The following is a 20079-nucleotide window of genomic DNA, read 5'->3' on the forward strand; positions in this document are numbered from 1 at the left end:
GTTAAATTGGGAATAGTCTCACCATGGATAGGAACATAACATTGAGAGTAACTCACCATGGTAGAAAGATGGTACTGAGAATAGTCCTATCATAGGAGGAATATGGTACTGAGGATAGCCCACCATAAGCAGAAACATGGCATTAAGAATAGTCTAACATAGACAAGAATATAGCACTGAGAATAGTCCTGCCATAGGAAGAAACATGGTATTAAGAATAGCACCATCAAGAGCAGAAATGTGGTACTTGAGTTTGCCAGTTATGAGCTAAAGTATGACCATGATTAATCTAAAACCCTAAAGATAATTGTTGTTTGATTTAGATCATGTTAATAAGACATGGATGATAAGTTATGAAACCACAACTAACTAAAAGAGACTTTACTTAATTATATATATGCAATATCACTTCTAAAAAAGATAGATATTTGATGGTATATGATTTATGCTTTTGCAAATATCGGTATTGAGTAATATTGGATATTTAACATAAGATTTTCTTATTTATGTTTTCTCTTGATGCTGTTTATTTGTTATTTTTAAATTATATTATTATATTAATATAAATATATAGGGATTCTTACTGGGCTGTAAAGCTCACAATCTTCTTCTTTTCTTTTTTAGAGTGATAGGATGCTTATACTTGACTAAGGTTGGGAGCTGGATTCAAAATGAATAATTAAATAGAGCATCAACAATAATAGTTGGATGACCGAGTTTTGTAAATTATATAGGATTTGATATTTGTTAGTATCGAATGTTTGTTATAAATTGAGATCAATAGTATTCACAAGATTAATCTTGATGTCGTAATGACTTTTAAGATCTTGCATATTTTTTAGGACCTTGCTCTAAGAAGTATGCAGTCGTCGCATACCCCACCTAGATGCTGGGTCAAAGGCATGATGGTTGTTGCTACAGTTATTAGTGTTTATAGAATCAAAGAACAATTTGACCACAAAATATAAAATAAATAAATAAATAAAGATGACCAATCCAAAGTTTTAAATAAAATTTGAGAGAAATGTTAAATACCATGGGAAGATATTTCAAAAAAATTATAAAAACACCCCTTAACTTTGATCAAATTTTATTTATACCTCATGTACTTTAAAAAATATCAAACTGATCCTTCTAATTTTCAATATATTCTAATATGATCCGACCATCTGTCTCCGATAATGGAATACTGTCACATAACCATCATATGATATCATTATTTTATAAAATGATAAAAATATCCTTTTTTTCATCTTCTTCCTGTTCCCTCCTCTCTGATTGATCCCCTCTTTTTTTATTATCAATTCTCTCTTTGTCTCTCCTCTTCCTCCTCATCTATTTCTCCTCCTCCTTCTTCCTCCTCATCTATTTCTCCTCCTCCATAATGGCTCCCTCTACCTCCACCTTCTTCCCTTTCTCCTCATTCTTCTCCCTCTTCAAGTCGCTCATAAGCCACCCCCTTTACAGCAGCTCTCTCCATCTCTGTTCTTCTTGCTGGCAATCCATTCTTCTCTTTTTTTCCTTTCGATTCTCTTTTCCTCCTTATCCTCTTTCTTTTTCTCTAACCATTCCTTACTGGCAACCCCTCTTCCCTCCTTCCTTTTCTCCTCATCCATTTCTTCTCCTTATCCTCTTCCTCCTCCAAACCTATCCATGAGCTCTACCACTCTATGATGACTCTCTATACATCCGTCCCTTCTCATCGACAATCTATCTTTCTTCCTCCCCTTTCTCCCATCCATTTCTCCTCTATGGTGGCTCCCTCCACCTCTTCTCTTTTCTTTTCATCCATTTCTCCTCCTCATCCTCCTCCTTCTTCAAACCACCCATAAGCCATCTTCCTATACAGTGGCTCCCTCCACCTTCGCCCTTCTTTGCGGGCAACCTATCTTTTCGCCTCCCCTTCCTCTCCACCCTCTTCTCTTTCTCATCCTCCTTCTCCTCCAACTCATTCCTTGCTTATGGCCCTTCTCCCCCTCCTCCTCTTCCTCCTCATCTACTTCTTTTTCTTATCCTCTTCCTCCACCATATCCATCCATGAATGAAGGACATTTTCATCCATTAAAAAAGAAGGCTGGCACCATTCATTGGTAAGTAAATGATTAGAACATATTGAAATATATCGATAAGTAGAAGGATCAATTTAATATTTTTTAAAATACAGAAGGTATAAATAAAATTATATTAAAATTGAGAGGATTCTTTTATTTTTAAAAAAAAAAATTGAAAATAAGCGTCCATAGGTTGTTATATTTTTTTAAAAAAGTATTTATTAATTAGGAACCTACCTAATATATGCACAATTCATTGGTTATTGGAAAATTTTTCAAATATTTTGAAACTGACATGACTATGTATGAAAGTGCTGCATTCTAGTTGTTAGCGTGATCCTAGCTAGCCACGTTCCTTCAACCTAGAGGCAGAGCACCCTGCATACCCCATGCATAGATGTCCTTATTCATCACCGTTGCATAAATAGGCCACACTTTCACCGTTGCACAGAAGTAACACCGAAGGAATAGGCCATTGATAATCAAGCCTGCAGTTTACCGGCCATTCTACAATCTGGATGCGATGGCTTGGTGAGTTGTTCTTTCAGGGTGACTTCAAAATTTGGATATGTTCCCGTTCTGGTTCATCTCAGATGCATCTTGCATAACAGCATAGTCAAACATCAAAACATGGCTTGTAGGGCACTCCTCCCAGATTCTTTATGAGACGCGCCATCTAATGATGTCTTGATTTCCGTGTATAAAGGAGTCCTTCTACCTGTGAAACTCCTCTTCTTCCGTACCTAACTAATTTCCTCAGTGAATAATTCACCGCACGAGAAAGATGAAACGCCAAAAATTGGTGCTCTTGGGATTATATGAGACACTCCTTCATTCCTTATTTAAGTGGCACTCCATAAAGAATATGGTGTCCAATCCTAAAGGTTTAGGTGTGGGATCATATGAGAAAAAGAGAAAAAAAAAAAAGAACAAAAAAAGAAAAAGAAAAAGGCAAGAAAAATAGAAGAAAAAAAAAGTCAAAAAGGGAAGGTAATTGTTGCATGTCCTCAGATTCAGATTGTTAAATATTGAACATCTGAACCTGATTTGTATGGTGAGATCTTTTCTTACTCTGATGTATGAGATCCATATAATACTACTACCACTTATGTTACTTTTATGGAATGCTTTAGTCAGATAATTTGGATATATTTGTTGAAAGAGAAGAATTAAGTTTTAAATTGCTTCGAAGAGTTTCATATCTTAAGATGCAGCAGAGAAAGAAGCTAGTTGCCTGCCATGACCCAGTGCAACACAAGCTCATTCTGATGAAAGATGCAGAGATCCAAGAATGCTGTCACACAAGCTGCAATGCACAAATCTTTATATTCAAAATCTTGGAAGTTAGAACTATCTTACTAGTTTTTAACGCCAAAACCTCGTCGGTCAGGGCACCATAAATGAAACAACACAAATCAAATCCATCATGCACCAACTCTCCATGGCAAGATGGTTCAAGACGTGTGCCTATCTCACTATCAAAAAGTATAGCTTGATGCTAGATGTCAAGATAATATAAACCATATGTTCAAACCTGAGGCATTCTGAAGGCAGCTTCTACATAGGCTTCCAAAACGGATTGATAGTCTAAACCATGATCAACCCCATCGGTGCAGCCTCAGACAGAACAAATTTTGTCCGGTGAAGCATTTCTGGTAGAGTAATTCACCATCTACTCAGAGGAAACCATACTATACATAGTTCAGCCAAACAAAAGGATATAGTTACCTGGCATGAATAAGTATAAATGGCTGAAAATAAATAACGGACATAGTTGTTCTCGTTGTTTTCAGAAAAACAAATTTACAATGTCCAATTAATTTTAGCATCTTTACAAAGAAAATCAACAACCCTGGCAGTCCATTCAGTATGGGAATTTTTTATGTTCACATTATCTCCAAGGTATCGATTCCCATACTCACCAAATAACATAGCGCCTGCAAGGATAACACTCAGCCCACGCACATGTTGATCTGCCATCACTCTCACCTCTAGACAATGTCTTGATAACAAAATTTAAAACTCAAATTCACCAGTAGCCTGAAATGAAAAAATAAGTTCTCTCAGATATATCTAAGAAGTTGATATATTTTGTCAAAGATAGCAATCAAGCTTCACAAAAAATGGCAAAAGAAGTAATAATAAATTGCTTTATAGGAACCCGGTTTCTACACGCAGATGTGGAATGGAATAAAAGCAGCTCACAAGTGGATATTAGAAAAGTAAAAAGGTAAGAACAAAGCCTGTATAGGCACTACCTAAAGCCATGAAATATTTGAAATTGAAGATTTTAAGTTTGTACACCATGGATTTGACAGTAAAAACTGCAACAAGGATAACCCAAAGATATGTTTGATTGTTCAGAAGGTAATATTGATAAAGAATTCTGAAATGCAAGTTTTTAAGTTCCCTAAATGCATTAGATTATTGAAACCAACATCAGTCATTGAATATGAACTCAGTTCCCTACTCATCACAAGAATCCATGATTTCAGAGTTCAGACTTCAGACTTCAGCTGCGAAATTCTCCTTTTAGCTTGTACAACTGTTTTGAGTTTGTATAAGCGACAATACTTCGAGAGACCTGAAGACTTCCTGAGACAACATGACACTCTCTGACACTTCATTTGCCTATCCATTGCAACACCAGAATCCTGCATCTGTGCGTGGCACTTCTAGCAATGTCATGTTCAATATAACATGTTTCACTTGGACACAAGATGTGAGACATGGCAGATCATGATATGCATATGCAGTCCATGTTTCATGGCTCCACTCTCACTCAATGTATAAGGCTGTAACCCTAATTTTTTTAATCACATCAGAGGGCAAAACCAAAACAAAATCAGTCCTGCCATTTCATAGCTTGACAAGGAAATAAAAGCCCAAAAAACATCACCACAGTTTCTTAGCCTGATGAAGGAAAGAGAGCCAAGAAAACCCGGACAGGAATGAAAGAATTTAAAAAAAAAAAAAAATGAAAAACAAATGAGGGAGCTAAGGTCTTGGCATACCAACTACAAAGCATCAGTCCTCCTCACTGTCTTGAAGTAGCTACAATGTCCAAATAATCCGGGGGGTACTGGTTTCTTTTTGGACTGTGTGCGCGAGCGTGCATGTGCGGGCCCTCTCCATCACACATAAACTAAAGCAGCAATTATCCCAACTAATATGATTCTATTTGGTAACTTATATTATTCTATTTGGTTTTCATTTACAAAGTCCACTAACTCTTTCCTCGAATAACTTCATACTGAGTTGGCATCAACTGCAATCAACATGCTAATCCAATCATAATAGCAACAGACCACCTTGTACTCATAATGGTTATTAAATCTCAGGTATTTGGTCATTGCCATACTACAAGCTCACTATGATTGATTAATTTCAGGCATTTCATTCTTTTCCCCACAATCCCACATGTTTAAAAGTTAACATCCTTGGTATTTTGTAGCCTTCTTTTTTGTCATTATTACTTGTAATATCTCCATAGTTTTACTATGAAATATCTAAATGCCAAAAAAATCTTCATTAAAATAGTTTTATAATATTATTCACAAGTGATAGGATCCTGCATATATGGAGTACATCATGCATGACAAGTGCATCGAGCAATTGACTGTATCTTCTACATAATCAAAACCAAATCTGACCACATTTCTTGCATACAATGAGGTTTCCTGAACTGTTTGCAGACTGCTCCATTTTCCAAAATCTCAACTTTTCAGTACTTCCCCTTGAGATGCCAAGTGGACATCCAAAACAACCAACTTCTAAATAAGTAACAGAAGGAATTCTGTTCCAGTGGAAACATTGGCAACTTGTTCAGTGATATGAATATAGGAAGTCATGATGCCCCCATGGTTTTACTTGGGTACAATAACAACCAAGTTCTGCATGCTTTCATCTGTTCGTGAAGAAACAAGGGATTAGCTGAAAACCAGGAGCACAGCTTAGGGATTAGCCATAAATGACAATGTCGTTACCATATGACTTTATTAGTAGATGCTATGGCCTAGCGCTCCACATCAGCTAATGAGAAAGAGATGGTGGTTTGCATTTTGACTCGGTAATGGGATAAGTGATAGACATATTACTCTGTAGGAAATGTCTAATATCAAGGCAACTAACTTAATTTAAATCATAACAAGTACAAAGTTGAAATATAACATAGGCAAACATAAATAATTCTTTTTGGCCAAGTTTAAGAGATAATGTAGTACTCAAAGTGGAGCTTGTTATTAAGGTTTTCGTGGCTAACTCATAGCTTGGCTTGGAATGTGAACATAGTAGCTAACATTGGTGTAAGTGACAGTCAAACATATCAAGCAATCTATAAAATGTCAGCACTGAGTAGAATTTTCTGATAAACCTCCATCAGCCATCATAAGGCAAATCTTTTGCTCCGAATAACAGTTTGCAGGCCAAGTCCCTAACAGGCCAGTATCATTTAGTCTCCAACACATATTTACAGTGGATTAAGCAAATGTATGGACATGATTGGGTGACTTAAATGCCCAAAGAATTCATAAGAGGACCAAAATCTAATTGGGAAGTTGTTCATAAAATTCTTTTAGAGAACTAGGAGCCTATATATTAACCTTGTTTAAAAAGATACCTTATGCATAGACAGAGATTGAAGTGAATGTTTTGTCTTGTCTGCCTAAGTTTTCTTGTAGGTCATTAAGTGATATGTTTCATTTGAAGGTTCTGATCTCCCCTTGTTTGCCAAGTTCTGGAAGTATTCTTATACAATGAAGTCACATGGTTATGGCATCTTCATCATAATAAATATAGTTGCTCATCCCCAACTTGCACTTCTGTTTTGTGGCGATTAAGATGCCTCGTACATTTGCAGCCAATCCAGTTTTGAAGAATCAAAGAAAACACATAAAGCCTGATCTCGTTTCAGAGGAAATTCAAGCATCATAACCTCCTATTACCCTACCTCTCAACAACTATGTTTTGACCAGACCATGAAAAATTCTTTTCGCCAGTTCATGCACATGCTACTTGTTTTACACATTCATAGACCATCCTGAAGGGAAGCCTTTAGAACATCAAAATTTTTTGAATCGGAATGATCTCCAAGAAGTTCCAGAATGTTCATAGTGTTCTCCAGACATGCTGAGCTCTGAACTGAAATATGTACAAGATACGGCCAATTTGTACATGGATTGTGCTTGTAAATCTTAAATTTCATATGACAATATCTCACTGCTTATTGATAATCTAAATCTCTCTAAGAGGAGGACCATTTTGAGATACAAGTGCACACAAACGTGTATTTATATGCTATCTAATAAATGAAAGTAGTGCAGAAGAAGAACCCTTCTATCAAAATTTTCTCTTCAGAAAATTGTGAGAAAATTAAACTACTAAAAAAACAAAGAAAAGTGTTAGCAAGAATATTAAAGAAAGGGTATTTTTAAATATGGGAATATTGACGAAGGAAGAAAAGAAAATGCTCAAATATGGTTGATTGCAGTAAGTTAGCAATGAAAAACTGCTCAAATATGGCTCACAGAAGTCCGAACAACTGCCATGGACATGGCTGTGAGCTATCCAACCGTAGAACAGATGATGTTGCTATTACAATCAGAACAGAAAATCTGCCATGAACAACCACTATTATAGCCCTTCATATTCCTCAGTTGGCATCACAGACCATCAGAAGGCACGAACTTTGGAGGCAAGGAGTTATGTGCTAGACATTTTTTTCGGGTTTGTCTTATCTTCATTATCTTCATCAGTCTAAAAAAAATAAAAGATCATTTTTTGAGATACCAGGGTCCACATCAAGTAAGAGGTGTCCTGCTAGTCTGAGACTTGGAACCAGATGCGTCCTAGGCATGTCCCACCATTCTCAAATGTCATGTCATGTTCTCATGGAGGCAGGTAAAAATCCCAAAAAAGTGTTCTCCTTGTGACATAATCAGTGTGCATCAACCACAATTAGGGCTGGAATTGGGCCCTGACCGAGCCAACTTCAGGTCGGGCTTCGGGCTCAGCCCAAAAAAAGTTGAACCGGGTTTGAGCTAAAATTTAGAGCCCATTTAATTTCGGGCCGAGCTCGGGCATACCTTTGGCCAGGCCCGAGCCTGGTCCGAATCTAAGCCCATTCAAGACCCGATATTAAGCCCAACTGAAACCAAGTGATCTTGAGTAATCTCAACTGTTTGATCCAATTCTAACATCAGATTCATGTGGTCTAGTGTGGTGGACGATCGGCCTCAGGCCCTAAGTGTGGGCCCCACTATCTCCGCCTGTGGAAGCATAGGCAATCCATGTGCTATGATCCCATCTTGCCAAATGATGGTCACAATTCGGTCCGTGGCACGCTATCATTTAAATATAGTATATATATTTTCTCCATCATGCATCGCTTCAGCCATGAATTGGGGAGAGAGGAAGTGGGGATTTTTTTATCGTAAGAAGGAAGTGGGAATAAAAACCGAGGTAGAGAGCAAGTGGAAACTAGGAGGGGGATTAAAAAGCAAAACGAATTCTCCCTCTCTTCTATTATTTATCTTTATTTTCAAGTCTCCACCACCGCTTCTCCACCCTCTCTTTGCCCCTTCCGGGAATAATAAGATTCCCGTCAATGAAAGAGAGTTGTTTTTTTCCTCCTCATTTCTGAGGGCAAAGCAAGGCGGTTGCCATGGAGGGCTTCTCGATTCAATTAGTTTCTCGAATCTTTTTTAAGTTTTTTCTTGATTATTTTCCTTAGATATCAATTATTGTTTGTTTTCCTTCACTTGGATCTCATCGATTCTTGATTTTTTTTTCATGATCTTTTTGAAGACAGTACATAGAGGATGAGCATTCGACGGATACAAGGTCAATGGCGAGGGGGTGATTGGAGTGGATGGTGAAGTCTCGATAGGGGAGAGGAGTGCCGGCAATGGAGGGGATCCACTGTATGCAGCATAGGAGTCGAAGATTGTAATTTTCTTTTTTCGAGCTAGCCCAATCGGGTTCGGGCCAGGCTTGGGTCTAGGCTCGGGCCGGGCTCGAGCTTGGGTTTTTCAAAAATTTTGGGCTTAAGCCCGGCCTGAAGCCCCAAAAAATTTCGGGCCGAGCTCAGATAGGGGGTTGCCCAACCCGGCCTGGCCCAACCCAGCCCATCTCCAGCCCTAAATAAGACAACTATAATTATGAAGCAGGTGACACACTTCATGAAGGTTTTCTACTTGTCTCTGCTCACACAAACCAATAATCTCTCTCCGTGCCTTCATGAAATAAGAGTTATCATATCATCTTTCATTTAAGCAGAAGAGTACCAAATGTTATTAAATAAAATGATGCTGCTAGAGTTCAATCCTGATCTTCCATAGACCTACATCAACCTGAACTAACTGGGCAAAGATCTGTTGCCTATAAATCGCATTATTTTATAGGCAAGTGTATGAGTTTCAGACTTTATGCAGATGCTATGTCAGACATCAGATAGTTGCATTAATGCTAGAAACCCAGGCAGCAAAGTTTCAGTCATAGTTCAATACAACAAAATGTTAATACAGAGCATCTTAAATTTAACAAAAAAGATCAGCGTTGCAATGGCATATGACGCACAAAATTTAATTCAGCTGCAGGAAAATGGCCAAACCAATAATTAACTAATAGAATGACCAGCCTATTAAATTCCAGATGCTAATAATTATTGCCACCCACAACAATATATCTCAGTAAAAGATGTCTGACATTTAAGGAATCCACCAAAAATTAAATGATATTATTGTCTCTCTAAAAGGGACAAGAGAAAACATCTGCAAGCAATCTTGAGTATTTTAGCTACCAAAAATTTAAGAAAACACATGGACAGACTGCTAGAAATATAGTTTACAGGACTGAATGCCCAGAAAAGCTAAAATGATCTTCTTAAGAGATTGTAGCTGATGGAAAAAAAAATCTTGAGAGATTGTAGCTGATGGGGAAAAAAATTATGTCAAATGTCGTATTTTGAAAGTACACACCTTATTAAAAAGAATATCCCTACTGTTGATATGCATGATACCATCCTTGAGAGTGCACTTCCATCTGCTTTTTGTCCGTGTTACCTACTCAAATGAAAAAAATTAAAATTAAAGGGAACCAGTAAGATAGCAAATACCTTGTCTCAACATGTCACTCCTATGACAAAAGGCATAGCAGTTACCTTGTCAAACTGAGCTAGAACTAAATGTTGTGTGTTTAGCTCTTCCTCACCATTCTCAAGGTCATCTAAATCATCATCGTCGTCATCATCTTCATTCAGAGAAGGCTCATCATCCTCAACTGCTTCATTTTTAGCTGGTTTTGGTGTGCCAACAGCAGGGGTAGCAGCTCGTAGTTCAACTGAGGAAATGGGATTCAAAAAAAAAAAAACATAAAGGTCAGCTTGCAACAAAATTCTCAAAAGCATATCCCCGTATTAAAAACATTTCACACTCAAATGTAATTCAGTATTTTACTAGAAATTTACCATCTTCTGCTGGCGTATTGTAGTCTTCATTGGCAACTCCCTGGAAATGAAACAGCTTCAAAAATAAAACCCAAAATAATGTCAATAAAAGGAAATAATAAAAAAGAATAATAAATTTAAAATTATTCAACATTAAGTAAATACATCATCATATTCATCATTGACCCCATCCTGCTGAGGAAGCACTGGAGCTGCTTCTGTTTCCTTCTTCGATAGAATCTTAATCGCAGTTTCTCGATCACGTCCAGGTATCGATTCTTGAACTTCTTTTGGCTGATTCTAAAGAATGAAAGATGATGATCAGAGGCACACATGATACCAGCTAACATGTTGCAAACTAACAGTAGAAAAAATTACATCCATTTCCTCAAAAAAAAAAAAGAAAAATAAAAGAAGCATTGTACTTCCAACTGCAAATATCAAAGTGTCCAAATTTAAGAACTAGTATACTGTTGCATATGATGGTGGACAATGCCATCTGGGTCTGTAAACACAATCGATGATGGGGGCTTGCAAATATTCATCAGTTCACATTTTCTACTAGATAAGCATCTTTTGAATCTTAAATATTTTAAATCTGGTATTAGTGCAAAATTATAAAATAAACCCTCTCATAATGTTAAACCAAAGTTAATTGTGCCCAACTGATGGATAGATGGGTGGGCATTAGATTTTGTACTTTTGAAAGTTGATATTGGCCTGAAAGTCTTGCTCGTGGAACAGAATGAACTTCAATCTCAAACTGTTCACTTGACTTCTTTTATAAATATCCTCACACATCAGTTTTAATCAGGGAAACAAAAAAAGGATTATGAGTCAAAGATTACAATATATACAACTTTACCTGAAGCATGAGAGTGGTGATAACACCAGTGTATGACCACTGTTAGGCCCAGAGCCCAGTATTATTCTTTTATTGCAATACCAATGTTTTACAAAAATTGATCAAACAGAAAGAATAGAAGGATAAAAGGTACAAGCACATCCTCCAGCCAGAATCTTTTATTAATAACATAATTATAATACACAGTAGACTGCAGCATACTACAACCTGGATAATAGAAATCAAATTTAAAATTCTGTTTTTCTAAACTACTGGTCCTTCAAAACAATAAAATGAAAACAAATAAAATTTGTACTCTTAGATCGTTAAATTTGAATGCTGTGTCATTAAATAACACATTACTGTCAACTGAGACTTGAGTAGAGAAAATGGTGAGATAGTTTATTTATAACAAAAAAATGCTAAATTTGTTATGAAAAAAATTAAGCAACAACAGCGAGAAGCTCAAAAGGAGAATTTTGTGAAGTTACGGAAGAGAAGAAACCACAAGAAAAGACAATCACATGAAAAAAGGGCATAGAGGTCCAAGGTTTGAAAGATCAATTAAGAAAATAGAGGTGGTCTTCAATGTCAAATATCTTGTAAAGTAACATCCAATTGAATGACAAGGGATGCCCATGGTTGATCCATCTTATGATCAAATTGTTTTTGATGAGCTCAAGATATTTATAAAGAGCCAGGAAATAAAGAAGCTTGTAAGGCATCTTCTCCAGTTGGGTCCACTTTATCTATGAAGATCCCCACTTTTGACGATTACCATCAGACCCAGTTGACATAGCCAACATAAAATCTTGCTTCTCTTCTGACAGATATGCAGAACAAGTGCAATGAAATAAGTTGACAATTTTACCATAAATTATATGGAGTTGCATCATTGTGCTTACCAAACAAAACATGAATGGATGTTATGAGAAAGATTACACAAAATGCTTGGGGTACATTACATGGCATGCTTTATAGGAATTAGCAAGAAGGACTCACAAAGCCAACACTGCAAACATGTCTCAATGCTTGATAATTATAATAATGCTTTACAATGAAAATTTAAGCATATCATATGCAACCTAGCAAGAGGACAAGCCTTGGTGCAATGGTAAGGTAGCTCCATTGTGAGCTGGGTGTTACATGTTCGAAACATGATACCAACTTCTCCACATGCAGAGTAGGGCTGCACATTTCTGATGCTCCCCAGACCCCGCAATGGCGGGAACCTCATGCATTTGGATGGCCTCTTTTAGCATATGGAACTTACGAACAGTAAAATAGACACACTGCTCTGCAGCTATGCAAATTAGCACCATCCTTTGAGAATGTCTTTGACCCTTGACACAACAATACATTTCTAATAAGCACATCCTTGACACATCTGAAACGAACATTTGTTGTTATAGAGTTGCAAGCCTAACCCCATTGATTCTGCAACTATGCCATTATTGTAGGAAAACATAGCTAGGCTTAACATTGGCAAAAGCGAATACAATAATGACAAAACTTTACATAAGTCTCCATGCAGAAGGTTATTGGGTTTCAATATATTTCTTTGCCCATTTAATTTAACATTAGATCATTCTAGTTGGCCCAGAAAGGACATGCTCAAAAGAGGCACTTCATAAATTTACAATGTTTGACATCCACATGAAAATTATGAAATATTTATACATCCAAAATGTAAGAAATAGATGTTATAACTTCTTTAATGATTATTATTATGATGACACTAATCTCATGCACCTGAATATGCAATACTCCCCCCCCCCCAAAAAAAAAGGACTAGAAAAGTCACAACAGAGATTCGAGGAACTAGTGGGCAAAATTACTACAGACCAAATTGATAAGTTAAAGCATGTTCATTGCGGTTATAGTTGGAAATGATAATTATCCGTATCACGTAGCATTTCCAGCCAACCATCACTAATTGGTGTTTTGAGATATCAACAAAGCACAGGGCACTTTCCACCTTCACAAACATAATCAGTTGACAGACTGAACTAACCTTAATAAGTCTGGCGGCATCAACAACAAATTATTCTCTACTGCAATTAAAGTAGGAGAAAAAATAAGAAAGCAGGCCATGATTTTGTAAGTTTTACAATTCACCTCTGGTGGAAGAAATTCTATCATCACATCACCACTTCCATCTTGTTGCGGCATATAACCTCCAGAAGTTAACTGGGAAGCATAATCGTCCCTTTTGCGTTTTCCAGAGGAGATCGTGAAGAAGTCCTGAAAATCCAAACCGACCTTTTTAGCTCCAGACTCAACTTTTCACCACTTCACACCCTTTTGTGGGAATTGATAGTATACTTCAAAAGACAAAAGATTGTATACCAATACATCATAGAAAAGGAAAAAAATTGTAATTCACAAATGTGCAATCATTTGGAGTATTCTGGAAATGCATTGAAATGTTTCCTCAAGCAATACACAATGCAAATAGAAACTAGATAACAGTCCAATAGGTATGAACAGTTTGTACACACAATTCCCTATGATGAACAAGCTTTTTCAAATATCTATAAACATGTGTTCATGCGCATAAACAATAAATTTGCAACCCAAATGTCATACTCAATAAACAGTATACCTGGGTCATGGGTTGATCAGAAGCTCCTCTATCCACCTCATCACGCCCTTCCACGTAAGCTTCAGGACACAACACCACATAAAGCACATCAATCTTTTACTATCAACTTGTTCATATAATATTACTTGGTTGACAAAACTACCACCAGCATGCTCAAGCAAGTAGTACCAAGTTCCCTGTGCTTACCCACATTAACATCAACACCCAAAGGTCTTTGAGTCATCCAAGAGGAGGGTGGTTGCTGCAAAATTGATGAGCAAAGTTCAGGAGGACCTTATTGCATCAATACCATCTATGACATAAAACTTTTGAAATACTAATAAACTGGTAATCTTTGGAACTGTCGCATATGTTCACGACATCGAGCATGCCAAAGTAACACTATCGTTTACCACATTAACTAGATTAAATAAATAATGACAGTTTATCTTGCTGAACAAATAATATAATTTAGATAATTCATTCATGTATTAGCATACCATGTATGGGCTAGGCCTTCCAGCTTTTAAATCAACACCATTTCTGATATCAGTTGTTGGAGATGGAGCATACTCAGAGGGGCCTGTAGGGATGTTATACATCGACTGATCTGTTCCTGGCAACGGAGTTTGAATGGGGGTTTGCAGAGGAGTCTGCAGCCAAAGCCCAGAGAAAATGGAAAATTGAAAAAGAAAAGAAAAGAAAAAGAAAAAGAAGATCAGAGGCAGATAACGCTACAAAACGAGGATTTCATCGAAAGTGTCATTACGCAGTCAAATGCACAAGGAAAGCCGAGAACTCACAGGTGGAAAGAGCATCTCAGCCGTCGGGGTCTCGTACTCCTCCGCAGGCCCTTCATATGGTACATTCAGATCATGGACGGGGGTGATCGGTCCGGCAGGCTTCTGGGCAGGTGGCGGCCTTTCTGTCGTCCCGCTGATGGCTCCGCACTGCACATCTTCGTCTCCCAGAGCTGGATTTATTTTCCCAAGAATCCATTTGTAAGTCAAAACATGTAAACCAAATCAAAGAAACAAAATCCAAGCACCAAAAAAAAGATCAAAACCCCAGAAATAGAGCGGATTAAAAATCCTTATTATTATTATTATTATTATTATTTTATTTTATTATTATTATTATTATTATTATTATTATTATGAGGGGGCGGGGAGGAGCGGATTTTGGTAGCGGAAAGGGGAGAAGAAGAAATCACCGCTTGGAGCTCGGTCAAGACGTTCTCTCCGACGCCGAAATTGATAAACTCATCACGGACCTTGTTGATGACATCATCCACCACATGGATGTAGACACTGGAGACGTTGCTCGCCATCTCCGGCGATCAAGAACGGAACGGACGGAAAGGAGACGCGAAGGAGAACCAGCAGGCGAGATTGGAGAGTGGGAGGGGCGCGAATCGGAGCCCAACTGAGGGTAAGAGCATGGAGAATCACGGGCTTTAGGGGGATCTAGGGTTTCGAGCTCGGCGAGTGGGTGGAGGGGGGAGGAGAGAGAGAGCGGATGGAGGAGGGGTTGCGGACGAGAAAGCTTGGTATTAAGACAAGAATATAAATAGGTTTGCATCCGTGAGGACGCGTGGGGCACGTGTCGAGATATGCAGACGCTAGTGGGAGGACCGGGGAGAGGCGGCGTCCGAGACAAGCGAGCCCGTGCCCAGACCGTGCGACCGCCTTTTTGTCTAAATATTTAAAATTATATAAATATTTTTAAAAAATTATATACATATACATTATAAAATATTTAGTATATATATATTTTTACATGTATCGGCTCCACCAACAAACCGAGCTCATTGGGCCACTGGAGTTCCATGACTCCACTTAGATTGAAGATCATGACTTATCTATACTTTGATGGTTGTAGTACACGATGATAGGACTATAAATGGATCGAATTGATCTATGATCCGATTCAAATTGATCTTTATAAATTTGATTCAAACTATTTTAAAAAATTCATGAAGTCTGATCAGATTATAAAATTAGATCCATTTTATTTTTTCGAATTGGATCTAAATTTATTGAATTCTGATCCGATCTATCCGTGTAGACTTTTGGATTGATTTGAATCTTAAGATAAATGATCCTATCTGATCTGACTCGATCCGAATCTAATATAATTTATATTTCAAAATAATTTTATATATTTTTCTTTGTTAATATTAACCTAATTTTTTGTTATTAAAAAAAATTATCTATTTTTGTTTGTTTTACGACTAGTATTTTTATGGATTACTTGGGCCTTTCACTGTAACAGTTGAAGTATTGTTTTGAGAAGAACATTTTTATGATTTTAAGTCTGTTTTCATACATGGCAAATTTTTTGATTGCATTTTTTTTTTTTTTTTTTTTTGTTGATTGGTTTCCGCTATGTCTCTCTTGTCCATACTATCTTGCTTTTGGAATGTTACTTTTGATGGGAAAACCTTATTAAAAACTTCTCTTTGAAGGGAATCAGCTTCTAGTCTTTGGATAAAATCCTTTGGTCTTTGTTTCTGTTGATCGAACTCATTTGCATATTTCTTAAATAATATTTCTTAATTATTATCAAGCATGAACAGGAAGCAACCAACTTAAAATAGCCTCTATAATACTAGTTTTTATGTTGTAAAGATCTATGGCATTAAATTATTCAGTTTGATATCGTCGAGAGGATTGTGATATGAAGGGCCTATAAGTGATCTGAAAGTATCTCCTTATTCTTTCATCTTGATATAAAAAGAAAAATAGAAAGTGCATGTTGTTCTTCTCATCTCCCTGAAAATTGAAGGACAACTACTTTGAACCAGGCATGACCCTCTAACATGACATCACAAGACCGTGTAATTCTTCATGCACAACCAAGAAGAAGCCCTATCACGTCATTTTGTTAGTTTGCAGGAACATCATCCAAGTAACGCAAAAAGAATCGTAGGGAATGGGTATAAAAATATAATACTTTTTTACATATTCACTTTTTATTAAATTTCAGGGCTTAATTTTTTTTTATAGTACAATGATTTGCATTAGGTTGTTAATATTAATAATAAAAATAGCTCATAGTCATTTAAAAAAGCACCGAGGTTGGAGATTAGGATTTCTTTATCATAAATTTTGATTATTAAAGACAACTTAATGTTAACCCATGACTCAATCTTGACTCGAACTGGACTTGCATTTTATGAATTGGGATTAGGTTATGCATGAATCTGATCCAATCTCAATACTCCATTGGGTCGAAAAATTTGATCATGGACCCAATCCGATCTTCTAATAGACTCGATTTAGGTTCAATATCAAAATCCGATCAAAAAATTGAATAAGATTGAATCCACTCATGATCTGATCTAATCCGATCTATTTGTACCCTTATTTGATAATGATTTCGATGTTAGTTGCTTTTGAGGTGGCGTGGGATGATAGAGATTTTGCTTAGATGTTATCTTTAACATGAGATCTGGTTGAAATGGCAAAAACAATGAAATTCTTTTGCCAGAAAGTACTTGAAGGATTCTTGTTGGCAGAACAATGCTGTCGAGATCAAGCTCCGGATACAAGCTTCGAATGGCTTCTCGAGCATCCTCGTACCCGACCCGGTACGAAAGGAAGCCGCTCTCCAGGAGCTCTTCTCGGTACTCCTCCGAGTCACGGAAGTCTTCGACGGCCCGACTCATGGCCTCCTTCGCCGACTCCGCTTCTGCCCTCGCGATGTCTGCGTCGGCCTGGGCAACGGATAGACCTTCCTCGGCCTTAGCTAGATTTCCGAGGCTTACTCGGAGCTGCTCGCGGTCGGCCTCCAGCTCCTTGGCGAAGCTGTCCCGCTCGTGCCGAAGCCGACGGACGGTCCGGGACTTCTTCTTCACGTCATCCCGAGTCGACTGCAGCTCCGACTCCGATGTCGCCAAGGCGCCCTTGAGTCGGAAGACCTCCTCCGTGAGTCGGGAGACCTCCCCCTCAAGTCGGCCCTCCCGTTCGACCGACTGTTGCAGCTGATCGACCAGGACGATCTTGTCGGCTTCAACGGCCGCGACCTTGTCTCTCCAAGCCGCGTGCATGTCGCCGAACTTCCGGTATCCGACCTCTAGCTCGGATATATTGTAAACCAGCTGCACAAAACAAAACCGACCGTCAGGAGACCGAGCTTACGGAAACTACGTTGAAAACGAAGGAGAGAGGAACTTATCCGGATCATCATCGGGTAGAACGAAGACAGCATGTCAGAGACACGCTGGTTCTTCATCGCCTCGATGTCCGCAGGAAGGAGGAGCGCCTGGCACAGCCTCCTGACCAAGTCATAGTTGGCCAGGCCCGATGCACCTTCGGGGAGTGGGAAGTCGGTCGATCCTCCACCGCCGGCCGACCGTCCTTCATCGTCCGACGCCATAGGGGCCTTCCCTCGGCTGGACGCCCAGACCCTGACGTCGGAGATGAACGGCAAACTTGAGCCCGACCGAGTCTCGACCGACGGTGCGGCAGCAGCGGGCGCAGGTCGCTCGAGCTCGTGCGCCTCCTCCCGATCCTCCTCTGCCGGCTGAGCAGCCAGTGCGCCATCGACCGACTCATCGGCCACCCTTCTTTCGGGCGAAGCGGTGCCCTCGCCCGACGGTCCCTCGGACGGGACTTCGACGAGCATTGTCGGTGCCGACAGTGCGATGACGGGCTCCGCCCCCGACCCAGTCGGTTCGCTTGGCGGAGCTACGTGGGGCCTCTTGGGAGGCCGTGACGGCCCGGCCCCTTGCGCCGGCCTTTTTCGGACGGCGTACTGACGTACGTCGGCTGCTGTCGGTCTTGATCTCGACGGCATATCTGCAAACGACGATAGGCGGTCAGCACCCTAAAGAAAAGACGAAAAGTAAAAGGGGAAGGAAAACGAAAAACTGACCTAGGCGAGGGATCGGGCTGAGGCCGGCGTCGTACAGGGCCTGCTCGGTGACGAGCTCCCTCTACTTCGGCACCGAGATGTCCTTCAGCCGGTGGAAGTCCTCCTGATCTTCGGCTTCCACCCGACTGTTCTCGTTCGGTTCGGTTCAGGGATTCCCCAACGGGCAGGGAACCCCCAAGGAGTGGAAGAAGACGCGAAAAAGAACTGGTTCTTCCATCCGTGGATAGACAACGGAAGACCAGTGATGAAGGAAAATCCCTTTCGAGGATTGAAGTACCACCACCCTCGAGCTTTAGGGTGGGGTCAGAGGACAAAGAAGGCTCGGAAGAGGGAGATCCAAGGATCAGTCGACAAAAGCCGACACAAAAGGGCAAAACTGACTATTAGCCGAACTAAGTTCGGCGCGAATTACGCCGGGCACAGTCCGTAATAGTTAAGCACATTTCGGACGAACTCCGGGACCAGGAAGCGAAGGCCGGCCCGGAGGTCCTCAACGTAGAAGGCCATCTGGCCCTCAGGTGGACTGTTGACCCGACCGTTGGCACCAGGGGCGAACAGCCGAAACTGCTCCGGGATGCAATATTGCTCCCAGAGCCGATCGACGTTCGGCTCCGAAAGTGAAGAAACCTCCACCTCCGAGGTCGACCGAGGGTCGTCAGTCGGCTCTCCCGACCGACCGCCTCGTGGAGATGTTCTGGCTATGGACTGAAACAAATGACAGGAAATGAAGGAGGAGACGGTGAAGACGATGATGGCCCTCAGAAGAGGAAGAGGGAACTCCTAAGAAGAAAGGAAGCGGAGAAGAGTACCTGGAATGAGGGATTACGCGGGCAGAGTCTCGACAGCAAAGTGTGGGGAAGGTAAAAACTCGGGTATGGGCGACCCTGTATATATAGTACCCCCCGACGGTCGAGATGAAGGCACGACCAACGAGGAACTCTCAGATCGCACCATGTGGCATCATCCGGGCCGTCCGTCGGCCCGATGGTTCGACGCACCCATCCTCAGATCGAGCCACGTCACCTCAATCCGCTCCAACGGACTCGTTCCAATGGCCACATGCCACGTGGCACAGAGGCCGTGATGTTTCGTATCTCCGAAGGGACGGCGAGAATGATGGTTTTCCTTTCCGATGGGATGAGACGTCTGGCGCCGACGGGACAGGACACCTGACACCGACAGAAAACCTGACACCGACAGGATGCCTGACACCAACAGGAAACCTGACACCGACAGGACGCCTGACACCGATAGGACATCTGATGCCGACGAGATGTCC

At 39.9% G+C, this 20079-nt stretch overlaps 1 protein-coding gene across 1 annotated transcript; it reads right to left on the minus strand.

Moving 5' to 3' along the window:
• Positions 1-3772: 3772 nt before the first annotated feature.
• Positions 3773-15472, minus strand: LOC105057039 (uncharacterized). Its single transcript, XM_073248568.1, is given in 12 exon segments — positions 3773-4091; positions 10028-10111; positions 10210-10388; positions 10516-10570; positions 10660-10794; positions 13457-13582; positions 13944-14002; positions 14130-14184; positions 14423-14575; positions 14726-14877; positions 14880-14895; positions 15136-15472. Coding segments are annotated over 12 exon segments (1155 nt in total). The 5' UTR covers positions 15253-15472; the 3' UTR covers positions 3773-4067.
• Positions 15473-20079: the final 4607 nt, after the last annotated feature.

This window comes from Elaeis guineensis, chromosome 14 (genome assembly GCF_000442705.2).
Source record: "Elaeis guineensis isolate ETL-2024a chromosome 14, EG11, whole genome shotgun sequence".
NCBI lineage: Eukaryota > Viridiplantae > Streptophyta > Magnoliopsida > Arecales > Arecaceae > Elaeis > Elaeis guineensis.